This window comes from Ammospiza nelsoni, chromosome 2, assembly GCF_027579445.1.
Source record: "Ammospiza nelsoni isolate bAmmNel1 chromosome 2, bAmmNel1.pri, whole genome shotgun sequence".
Taxonomy (NCBI): Eukaryota; Metazoa; Chordata; class Aves; order Passeriformes; family Passerellidae; genus Ammospiza; species Ammospiza nelsoni.
In genome coordinates this window covers 55,873,888-55,885,801 of record NC_080634.1, presented here as the reverse complement: position 1 = coordinate 55,885,801, position 11,914 = coordinate 55,873,888, and the positions used below count along the sequence as shown (strand labels likewise).

General features: G+C 44.4%; 1 protein-coding gene across 1 annotated transcript in view; it reads left to right on the top strand.

The window, feature by feature from the left end:
- Positions 1-466: 466 nt before the first annotated feature.
- Positions 467-11,914, top strand: part of WDFY2 (WD repeat and FYVE domain containing 2) — a 63,949-nt gene continuing 52,501 nt past the window's right edge. Inside the window, exon 1 of the mRNA XM_059466575.1 lies at positions 467-654. Coding sequence (XP_059322558.1) covers positions 518-654 — 137 coding nt within the window. The 5' untranslated portion in view covers positions 467-517. The remainder of the gene's footprint in view (positions 655-11,914) is intronic.

Sequence of the window (11,914 nt, the reverse complement as noted above, 5' to 3'; positions counted from 1 at the left end):
CACAGGGGTGCAGCTACTTTTGCGCAACATTCCGCTTAATCTTTAGTCGTGGGGTTTTTTTGTGCCCGGCAGCCACAGCAGCGTGGGACGGACCGCACGGAGCCGCACGGAACCGACAGTCCATAACCGGGCACGGCTCAGAAAGGGGCGCGCTCCCCGGGCTGCCCCCGGGGCGAGCCCGCGGCGCCGGGAGGGCAGCCCTGGCGGGAGAGGAGCGCTCCCACCGCCGCCGGACCGCAGCTTTCCCTTCGCCAAGGCGCCGCTCCACAGCCCCGCTCTGCGAGATGGCGGCGGGGTCCGCCATTTCCCGCCCCTCCGCGCACCGCGCCCCGCCCGGCCCGGCCCGGCCCGGCCCTGCCCGCTCGGGGGCGGTGCCGCCGCGCTGTCCCCGCTTCCCAGGGAGCGCCCGGCTCCGGCAAGTCCCTCCTCCGCCTCGGCACTGCGGGCCGCCTCCCTCCCTCCATCCCTCCCCCGGCCGTAGCCTCCTCCGGCGGCAGCGGCGGTGCCCGCCGGCCCCATGGCGGCGGAGCCCCAGCCCAAGGCGCTGACTCGCAAGCCCCTCCTGCTCAGCAAAGTGGAGGGCTCGCAGGATGTGGTGAACATGGCAGCGATAGTGCCCAAGGAGGACGGGGTCATCAGCGTCTCGGAGGACAGGTACCGGGAGCGGGTGTTCGGCGGGGCCGCGGCGGGGGTCCGTCAGCTCCCAGCACTGCTGCCGGTGATGGTGGCAGCGCTGGGCCCGCGGCGCGGAGTCCTGACGGTGATCCCCCGTCCCCGGCGGGTCCCGCCGCGAAGGGATGGGGGAGGCAGACCACCAGCATCCTTGTGCCACTGTGGACTCCCCCGCTCGGAGCCCGGGCTAGCGTCAAGGTGGCGGTGGTCCAGCATGGGGACATTGCTTTCGGCAGACACATGACGTCCCGGCGGGGAAGGAGCCTGGAGCAGGGTCTCCAGCGAAGTGTCGCGCTGTGGGTCAGGACAGTGACCGGGCTGGGGCGCCGCTGAAACTTGCAGGACCTGAGTGACTTTTCTTAGCGTGGGAAAAATGGGATTCGAGATCCCCTTCATCACGAGGATTGCCGGGCAGTCTGTGGAGATCTCTGACCTTGCCTGAAGATTGTGGTGGCATTGGCTGAAACAGTAGTTTTGGTTCCCGTTTCCCCTCTCCAAACGTTTCTTGGTAATTGTTTAAAAATACCGTGTATCGGCGATAAGATCTTGGAGTTAAATCCCGTGTTGAAAAGCTGCCAAGGAGGAGAATGCTTTCAGGCCCTTTAGCAGGGCTTTGCAGGGACGGAGGCTGCCCAGGGGCAACTCTGTCTCTTCTGAAAGAGCTCAAACTTAATTCAGCTCTGCAGCTTCAAAATTCTATCTTGGAAATCTTTTATTTCAAAATAAGTGTTTATTTTTCTTGCAGAATCTATAAATAGTTATTTTAGGCGGGGTTTCTTTGCAGCTCAGGTGTACTGTGTAACCTGTGTCCTAAGATTGAAAGACACATGTAGTTGACCAGCATGTCAATATGTTTTGATACTCACAGGTATTTGGATGGACTATTTCTCATGGATGCCTGTTCTGTCGAGTGTCTACTTTTATGTCTCTGCAGGCTTTCTGAAAAACTGACAATATTTTCTTTCATCTTTGTCCTCACTATGACTTAGTTTTCAGCTGTCAAATATGTGCAAATTTAGGATCATTTAAGTTCACCGAAGCTGAGGTCTCCAAGTGAACTCTCATATGCCTGCTTGCAGGAGGAGCTGAGCTACTTAAAACAAGTATAAGGTCAAAGGAACCTTCAAGTAGAGTTTTACATTGTTATGTGATCACAATTTTATTGTCTTCACATTTTTAATGTATTTAAAGTGACGTTGAATAAAGCTTGAGCTTGTTTTGGTTCATTGTAGCTTGTTAGGCTTACTTAGCCAATTCTTTTTACCTGTAGGAAGGTATTCCTGAACTTTTTTTCCTCTCATATAGATGTCTCTCTCAATTTTCCCTCACCTTAGCAAAAGTAAGTAACTTTAGTTGTTGATGACAGGTTGATGCTCCAGTTTGATATTTCTATGTAGGGAAGGGGATTGATGAGACATCTTTATTTCCACTGAGATGTCAGCTTCCATAAGCTAGCAGTGACAAAGAAGTCAGGAGTTTCACACTAGAAAAGTCTGGAGGTTCCCAGGCTATTTTCTGTTTAAAGGAATTAACCAGGTAATGTGCCTACTTGCGGGACTTGTTTGCAGCATCCTTGACATGCTATGACACAAGCTGTGATCCTGCCTTTTATTTATTCAGACATGAAGATGCTGGTTGATGGGTCTCTCATTTCCTGCTTGGATTAGCATTTCTATTGTAATTAAAAGATTAAGAGTCTAAAACTGACTTGGAAGAGTAGGAAGTTGGGTGTCTAACTTGCAGGTTTTAGGCTACCTGGGGTGAAAGCATAATTTGTCAGACTTTCAATACCCGTGTATTATGATTAGGCTTGTGCAGATCCTTATGGCACCTTTTCCTGTTTGGACCTGCCTTCTCCTGTCAGTGTTGACGTGGTTGTTTAATGGCCACGGAATGTGGAGGGCTTTTAGAGCTTCCTGGAAACTGTTAAAGATCGTTATGGTGATGTTATCTGTCCTTTTACTTGTTAACCAAATAAGTGAGTTTTGTCCACATTTCCCAGCCTGTGATATGCACTGCTCACATGAGGAAAATGTTCTGAAACCTCTGCAGAGAACTTCAGCTGGAATGACTTGACATCTCCAGCAATTGCTTCAGGCTGGGGATCTTCTGTACCTGAAGGAGGAATTGTTTTGCTGGTGAACGGCTGAACACATCATTATTGAAGTTGCTGGTAGTCTTTGCATACCCAACAGCTAGGTTGGTATGTTGGCTAGCCACTTTAAAGATTTTCTTTGCTGCATGATGTGGCCCTGTGCACCTAAACCTTTAAAAGCAGGAGCTAGCTTGGTCTCTGGACCCAATTTTGTATGGCACCAGTGTTATCTGGTTTTAAAAGACACAAAAGTGGTTTTAGCTTTGGCTGGCAGACATAGTCATGGATTATATAGCCATGCATGTTTGTAGCACATACGTGCATATATTTTAAGAAATAAAATTAAAACTATGTAATAATAGAGAGTGTGGTTATTCCTCATAAAGAAAGACAAAGTAGGGGGAAAAGAAGGAATTGGGGGGAGTAGGGGGCAAAGCAGGTTTACATATTTAACTAGATTCTCAAAACTTTGTATACCCAACAGGGTTGGAGTTTCTTTTTAGTATGTGTCATTTGTACAGGTGATGCACATAGTTTTTCTCTTCTGAATCCTGGTCACTTGTGATAATTGAGTGATGTTCATTGTGTCCTAATCTTAGTGGGTTTTCTAATTCTACATGTGGGCAAAATAGACTTATCTACAGTACAGCTGGTATGCCTTGGAGGGATAAGGTATTTTGTGTTTTTCTTCTAAGAAAAAGGATGCACCTGTCTAGACAGGTGAGAGTTAAAATAGTCACAAAATTTGATGTCCAGGAATGTGTAAATCTAAAGCAGGATGACTCTAAGAAGTTAATAGCTTTCATCCATGCTCTTTCCCTGCCATGGAATCAACTGAGATATATGTAGAGTCTTGAGTGATCCATAGCAGTGTATGCTCATGTGGAGCTAGAGTGGGATTTTCCTAATGTGCACAGCTGATCCTAAGCTGTCATCATCTTCCTCAGTGTTAAAAGCATGCACTTCTGTTTCAAAGTTGCACAGCACCTTGTCTTTTGTTGCCTTCAGAAGGAGACGTGGGTGTTGGGCATGTCTGAAAAGTAGGTCATTGGCATGTCAAGTTCAGACATATCTAACTCCATGCTCCAGAGGAGATTTAGTGTCATTAATCTTACCTGAGCATGGGATACGGTGGGACAAGGGCACTAACTCAGCCAGCTCTCAGTGCAAGCAGTTCTCCTGGTGCTGGCACACTCGTGTGTTTCTCAAGAGCCTGAAGAGCCTGCCAGTGCTGCGAGTGCCAGTTCAGCTGGGCCTCTGAGAGGTGCTGATCGTGTGTCACCCATGTGCTGATCGTGTGTCACCGTGCGAGACTGGCAGGAGGGGCTGGGTGTCGTCGTGGTAAACCTGCACTTTGCCAATAGCTCTCTTTTTACCCCTAGCTGGATTGTAAGTGAGGAAAACTTTCACAGAGGCTGGTGTAAACAGCTTTCCTGGTAATTACAAACTCTTGTCTGTGCCCTCTTGTGAGTGGGAGTTCTGTGCTCACTTCCATGCTACACACCTCCTAAATGTACGTGTTGCAATCAAGAACTGTTCTCCTTGAACTGTTAACAAGAAGTAAAAGTTTTCACAGTCAACTGAAAATTGTTAAAATCCTTTTGTTTTAAAAATGGGCATTCTAGTCTCTTGGTGACAAGATATAGGAGAAAAATATTTATCCCTTATCAGATAGCTTTTTTTTTGTGTGTGTGTATTAAGGGAGTAGAGACCTTTGTCTTCTCTATTACCTTGTATTATCTTAAGTTCTTTTTGAACTCAGTTGTCTCAGCTTCTTCATAGGGATCACTGTATAAACAGTGAGCCCAGACTGCCTATCTTATTAGTGTCTTCATGTCACATAGAGAAAACTATGCAGAGTTTTGTATTGCTAGGTTTGGTTTACAGTTTGAGGATTTTAAATACAGATGTGAACTTCAGCTGTTGTCCAAGGCTTGTGTTCTGGGTGTGCTAACGAGCAGGTTTTTTAGGGGGCATGACAACTTAATGTCCATCTTGTGTAAATGAAAATCTCTTTGCTAAACTAACAGTGGACTGGGAATGGGAATATGTGTATGTGACAAGAAATGTGGGAGTTGTCTTTGGCTTTGTGCTGACATGACTTCTAACATGGAGAACCGTGATCTTTCCATCCTCAAGTATATCAAAAGCAATCTTTTTCTCCTTGCGGTTTTCCTGTCCAGATCCAGAACATTGAGCATACAGTGTCATAGTTCATGCCTGTGAAAAAGCTCTGATGGAAAGGTGGGATTCTTCACACAGTGCTGTATTCAAGCAGGGTGCAAGGGCCCACAGACCCTTGGTAAACTGAGTTTCCTTTCTCCTGTGGTGGAAAGTGATTGCTTTGTGGTAGAAAGTGATTGCTTTGCCCAGCAGTGTGGTTGCTGTACAGGTCTGTAATTCTTATCTAAGCACAGGGTTACATCACTGATTTCTGCTCTGCCTTGTGTGTGGCTGTTGGTTCACAGCAGAAGTGCAGGTGCTGTGAGAACTGATTTTGTTGCTGTCTGTGTGTGTTTATCAGTCTAAGCCTGTAGGTTTCACACCCAGGTGATTGCAGTATGAGCAGTAGCTCAAGCAAGGCAGAAGGTGTGGATGCTCTTTTCAAGTGTAAAAGGACTTGTTCCTGCCAGGAGGTTCTTTAAATTTTGGTAAAAACATTAGTCACCAATAAAATTGTTGATAGGAATTGAAGAGACCTAGTGCCGTAGATGGAATTTGGTTGCTCTCTTATTTTGTGTGTGTTTTTAAACTAAGTTTTTTGGATATGTCGTAATTAGATGAGTATGTGTTTGGAATAAAGGTCAGGGTGGAGGTTAGTGCTGGCTGTTTGCAAGGAAGAAGCGGATGCTGGCAAGAGGCTTAAGAGAGAAGATAGGAGGTCCAAAAGTGCTTGGAAACAGACATTGTTGCAGATGTTGAAAAGTACTTGTTCCGGATTTGACTAACATGTATCCTGTTGAGATGCCAAAATCTGAGACTAGCACATAAAATGTCCTGCTGAGTGCTTGTTGGGAGTGATAAACTCCACTTATTAACTCGTGGGAGACCTTGCAACGTTGTGCTTTTTTACTCTCTGCGCCACTTTCTGCCACCGCCTCTTGAGGTTTGTCTGAGGTTGTGGATCCCTTGCCTTAAAGATGCTCTCCTCCTGTGTGTCAGTGAAAGATTTAAAGCTCAAGCATTTAGTATCATCTCTCTGATCTGAGCTGTCCTGAAACTACTAGCTCATGTAGGTCAATGCACAGATTGATGAAACTTCTTCAGTTGCGTCGTTCTGAGCTAAGGGCCCCTGTGATGAAGTTCATGTCTTGATTTCAAGACAACAGCTGCAAAAATGTGTTCTGATGTGACTTGGACCCAGCTTCAGCAGCACAGTTGGGCAGCATGATAGAGTGGAACCTTAGGTGCTTGAGCCTTTCGAGTTAGGGGTGCAACGGCTTTTAGTCCCCTCTCTGTTTTAGAGATTATTCTTTCTATAAAAGGTGTGAGTGAATTTCTCTTATCTTACAAGCTTTATTTGAAATAAGAAGAGCTACTTAATACATCTTCTTTTAACCTTCTGATAGCCTCTTTTTCTGCCTGTTGCTGAACAGTGTTCTTGATGCAGCAAGTTTTGGGATGATGCATCTGCTTCCCATATTAACCAGTTCTCATTTTTCTGCTTGTCTTCCCTGACCCCATCTTAATTTCCCTGGCATTTGTTTACACAGAGACTGGATCTCTCATCAGTGTCTCACGTCTCTCAGGCTTGGTGACCTTCCCCTGCAGTCTCTCCAGTTCTGCAGCTGAACAGTGCTTCTCACCAAGAGGGGACTGACTGCACAATGCCACCTCTGTGCGTGGCCTGTGGACCCTGAAGGAAAAACAAATGCCAGTTATGGAGTCCATGCAGGACAGAGATGGCATATAACTAAAAATGCACTGTTGCAGGAAACCTATTGGTTTTTCTCCTCAAGATAAGGATGTCTAGAGGAGGCAGCGATGCTGCAACACAAAATGGCTGCAATATCTTAAACTAAAGGAATTGCAATGGTTTTGAAGCTACTGAGCTATTTAAGTAAGGCTGACCTTTCATTGTGGGTCACTTAGCAGACTGAAGCTCTCAAATAGCATGTGACCATTGTAGCACAATAGAAATATGTCAGTAGCTTGTTTGAGCTACTTTACACTATTTTGTTTACTGAGACAGACTCTTTTCTTTCCCTCTCTCCAGCTGTGCTGGTGCCTGCATGGTATCTGCCAACACTGATCTGTGCATAGATTTCCCAGCAAGATCTTTTAGCTATGTGATACTATGTGGAAGAGAATTGCTCAAAAGTGGCACAAGTTTTGTAAAATGGTGTTTGTAACAGCCCTGAGAGAAATCAGAAAATACTTGGCAGCTCATAGATCAAATGGAAAGGAGAGAGTAGGGGGGCATAATGCTGGCACTGCATTGGTGCCTCTTGGTGCTTCCATGGTCAGGAGCTCTAAAAGCTTCTTAAATGATGAGCAGTGCCCTAAGGGGAGCAACTGGCTTTTGTACAAGTATCTTCTGTGCATCACTGTGTTCTGTGCACTGTAACCTCTCAGACACTGAAGGATTATTTACCTAAAAACACTGCTTTGCTCTTTTTTGCTTCACACTCTGCCGAAATATGAGTGGGTTTGTATAAAGCTTCGGGAATCTGCATGTATTTGCCCAGGGATTTGATAAGAATTGCAGCAGTCCATAATGCAGTCTGTTGCAAGACCAGAAGCAAGAAAAAACACAGCTGTTTCCCTTCTGCGTACCGTGTGAGGAATGATGAATACAGCCATGCACTGCTGGATGTGACAGGATGGCATGGGGCACCATGGGAGGGAATAGGAGCAGCAGGGATGGAGTATTGAGGATGCATAGCAGGGTGCATCCTGTTCAGCAGAGCCTTGTCCTATGGAGCATTTTAAGAAAGAAAACAAAGCTTCCTTCTTTATACTTTTGTGAGGTAAAGAAATTATGTGAATGGGAAAACTGTAAAACAAACATCCACACAGGAATTGAAGGTACCCTTGCAAGCAGTTTGGGTGAGTGGCTGGAGCAATCCTGGAGAAGGAAAGGGACAGTTTTGTGAAAGAAGAAGCAGGAGAGGGCAAGTTTACCAGACAACCCTCCAGGCAGGGACCTTTAGATAATAACAAAGCCATATGCATCTCTTGGGGTTCTTCATATGTCACAATCTGCATGCCTGATGGCTTGAAACTGTGCATAAATAATGACCAAAATTGATATTGGACTGTCAGGAAACAAATAATACATTTTACAAATTAGACTGTGCCAAAATTTGAGATGGACAAAATACTGCCTTCATCCTCATGAGAGGGAGAACAGTTGTGGAGGCTGGGCTAAAAAATGTGTTGTTTCAATTTTTCTCTTAGTCAGGCTGCAGGAAATAGCATTTTGTAACTAACCTTGGCCAGACTTTGAACATATGGGCTTTGCTTGTCACATCATGTGTATTCACCACTTAAATTAAGTTTTTCAGGGAACTCTTAAGGTTTGGAGCACTGAATCGAAGGCGATGCCAAAGCACAGTTCTGGGTAAAAGAACTGCTGTTCTGCTGCCAAGTTTACTGCAAGTTTTGTCCAATGTTGTCTTTTATTCTCCAAATCCTGTACCATACCCTCCTATTGTGAGGTGAAAGATCAATGTACTTAGCAGGTTTTTGCAATAACAGTAGTGATCGATCAGCCCCAGAAAGCATTGCTTTTGACCTTTATAGGAATGTAATCATGGTTTCATTAGGAGTGGAGTCCTGTGGAGAGAAATCTGAGAAAAGGCTGTCCTAATGTGAAGTGGCCTATTTTGCCATCAGGTTGAATTATCTGGATTCAGGTGACAGAACAAGTACAGTGCTTTGTCCTTAAGGGATATGGAGAGAAGATCCTTGCCCATTTTGAGAACGTGAGAGATGAGATTTTGCACCTCTAGCAGTGAGTGCAAATGTGGTAAATTTACCTTTGGCTTCAAATTCACTTATAATAGCAAATAAAGCTTTAATTGTATTCTTAAGAAGGAGGTGCATCTGCTTTGTGGAACACTTTGTGAGACCTTTAATTTTGCACTCATTTTGCTTATGTGCCAAATTATCCTCACTTTATAATTTTCTTCTTGATTCTAAGTGTTATTAATCAATATATTCTCATTCCCATACCCCATTCCTTTTCCCCATCTGATACAGAGAAAAACTCAGCCTCTCCTCTCAGCTCTGTGTTTTGCAAGAGCAAATGTGGGCTGTGGAGTCATCCAATCAACGGTTCAAATTGACATTTCAAAGGCTTCATGTTTTGCAGCACCATGTGCATTAGTTGTATAGAATAAAAGTAGGATTTCCAAGGAGATGCTTTCAGCTTTATGGCAAGTGGCCTGTGGTCCAGCCTAGCTTTTGCTGCATGCAGGGTTGGCTAAAGGCAGCTGCGGCATTTTGATGGCAGTGGAGGTCCTCTACACGTCTTGTCTGGATTTAGGAATCATTCCTTGGCTTCACTCACTGTCAGCAGCTCCGCCAACAATAAGCAGTTGTCAAAGGATGATTGTCCTTCTGCAGTTACTGAAAGTCCAGCAAGAAAGGTCATGCCTGTGCTATTCTCCAGCATCAGGCATATAGCCCTTGTGCCTGTTCTTGTCATGTTGGTGCCATTGCTTCAGACTCCTGTGGCACTTGATCAAGCTTCGCCTTAACCTGCTTTCTCCTGGCCAGGAGCTTAATGGGAAGTGAAAGGGTCTTGCTGTGAATAGTCCTGTGTTTTTCTGCTAGAGATAAATGTTCTCTATGCTTTTAATCTGCCATGGGAACAATTTACTTTAGCATAGGCAGAAACAAATACTGATAAAAACTAGAGATCTAAGTAGGGCAATGTGGTAGTACTAACATGGGGAAAAGAGGATTGGAGCAGTGTCAACGTTAATTGTGCTGAGGGCAGAGGGTGAAGAGGTAATGTATCTGTCAAATCAAAATTGACACCTTTGACTTTATTGGCTCCTGATACAATTTAATTACTGAAATTAAGAAGTTAATACTTTTTGCAGCAGTCAAGTGACGTATTTTATTCTGCTCCATTGAGACCTATGTCCCATTCTGTCAGAACAACTACAATTCAGCCTGAAAAGAGTATTTTGGGTCTACTAAAGCCTTGCCTGGGCTGTCATGTGTGTTGCCTTAGCAGCTGGGAGTTTTAGTGCTGTCTGATATTACCTCAAGTTTTCTAAGTTCTGTTACATCTGAAGTTTTTGAGACTGCATGAGCTGGCATTGGCAGCTAAGAATGGACCTATGCTGGATTCCCTCAGGCAGGAGCAAGCAGGGAAAGCAGTTCATGTAAGAGTATCAGCTGCAGTGGGTGGTAGACCACTAAACTTGGCATTATGTGTTACATACAGGGGTTGGTTACACAATGTATAGGCACAAATCCATTTCCAATGAAGAATTCAGTCTCTTCTCTTCAGGAAATGAATCAGACTTCATAAACTGATCTCTTCTTGGTAACTTCTGTAACTGCCAGTAAATGAGTGCAGATAAATTAATCCATCATCATGCTTTGAAAATATTAACTGATAAATGATCCTGCCAGATTTCCAGCAGGGACAGACCCATACAAACACTGAACTTCCAGTGTGAAACTCTGATCTCTGTTGTTGCCAAGTTTATTTGTAGCCAAAAGGCCAAAGCCCATAAAATTACAGCGACCTCTCTGTGGTGCTTGGAATATCATGGCAGTCTGAGCTGTGAAGCACCAGCAGGTGGATGGGCTGTTGCAGAGATCTTCTCTCAGCTGTTCTGTAGGCAGGATTTCTACAGGCTGCCTAGCTGCAGGCTTTGCTCTGGAGGAGTATTTGAGACCTCTGGTGTTTGGCATTTCGTCTTCCCTTTTGCATACTCTTTATGGTTGCTAATATGGTTGGGGAGCACAAGACCAGGGGAAGGGACAAAATCCCTTGGTAGCTTGTACCACTAATTTAGGTTCCAAAGTGTTGATTTTGGAGTGGAAGATGAAAAGTAAGGGTAGGGGTTTTTTTGTTAAATAAGAAGTGCTGTGAATGCTGTTGGCCAAGGTCCTTCGGTTTCCAGGAATAAACTTTTCCACAAATACTGCTGCTAACCCATATTATATTCCAGAGAAAGGAGTAGGAAAAGGGAGCTGTGAATGTACTGATTGTTTAAAAAAAAATTACATGCTGTAGTGGCTGAAAAATGCATGACTTTCATCTGAATTCTGAAAGCTCCTCTGTGATTTCAGATGCTTTTGCTCCTTCTTTCCCTTCTTCCTTTGTTCTTTAGTAGATGAGAGAGAAGCCTGGTGAGGATTTCCTTAGTGAGTTTTTGTGACCAGGAAACCAAGCCAAGAAGTTGTCATCTCCAACTAGTTTCATCCACAGAACCCTTTTGATCACAGCTTATATTCCTTCTTCTAAAAACCTGATGACCTAAAACCTCTTCTTCAAGGAAGCAGGCATGAACATTGTTGTCTGGTTTTTATGAGGTGTGAACACACCTGAATGGATGGCCCAAGGATTGCAATTATTGAGGTTACCAGCAGGAAGCATGGCTAAACCTAACCAACAGCTTGATCTGCCTTGGTTGTTGTTTCCCGTGGTCCTTCCTGTGCTCTAAAATCAAACTTGTGTTCACATGCCCTTTTTGACATGAGCAGACATTTTTACATGGTTTTAAGAGTCAAATTCTTTTAGAAAAAAGTGTTATACAGGTGTTAGACAAGTGTTAAGCACAAAACCTGTATTAAATGTGTAGGCAAGCATTTTGTATACAAAATTATATGGGAGAAGTAGATAAACAACCACTGACAACAAATCTGGAGACAGGAAAAGCAAAGGGCATGGATAATTGCTTAGTGATCTGTGTTTGTGTTTAGCATGTGGATTAGAAAGTACAAACAGTGGTTTCAAAAACTGGTGTGTGTTCATGTATTTACACCTCAGACTCAATGGTATTTTTCCAGAAATAAATGATACTGCCTGTGTTTGAAGGCACGCTCCTGATTTGCAAGCTGGTTGTTGTGATATTCTGAAGCATTATCCTGGCAATGGTCATCTTTTGTTTTGAGTTTCATTTCCTTTTATTGCTGTGTATGATAACTTCAAGCTAAAAAATGGTGTTTATTTAATTA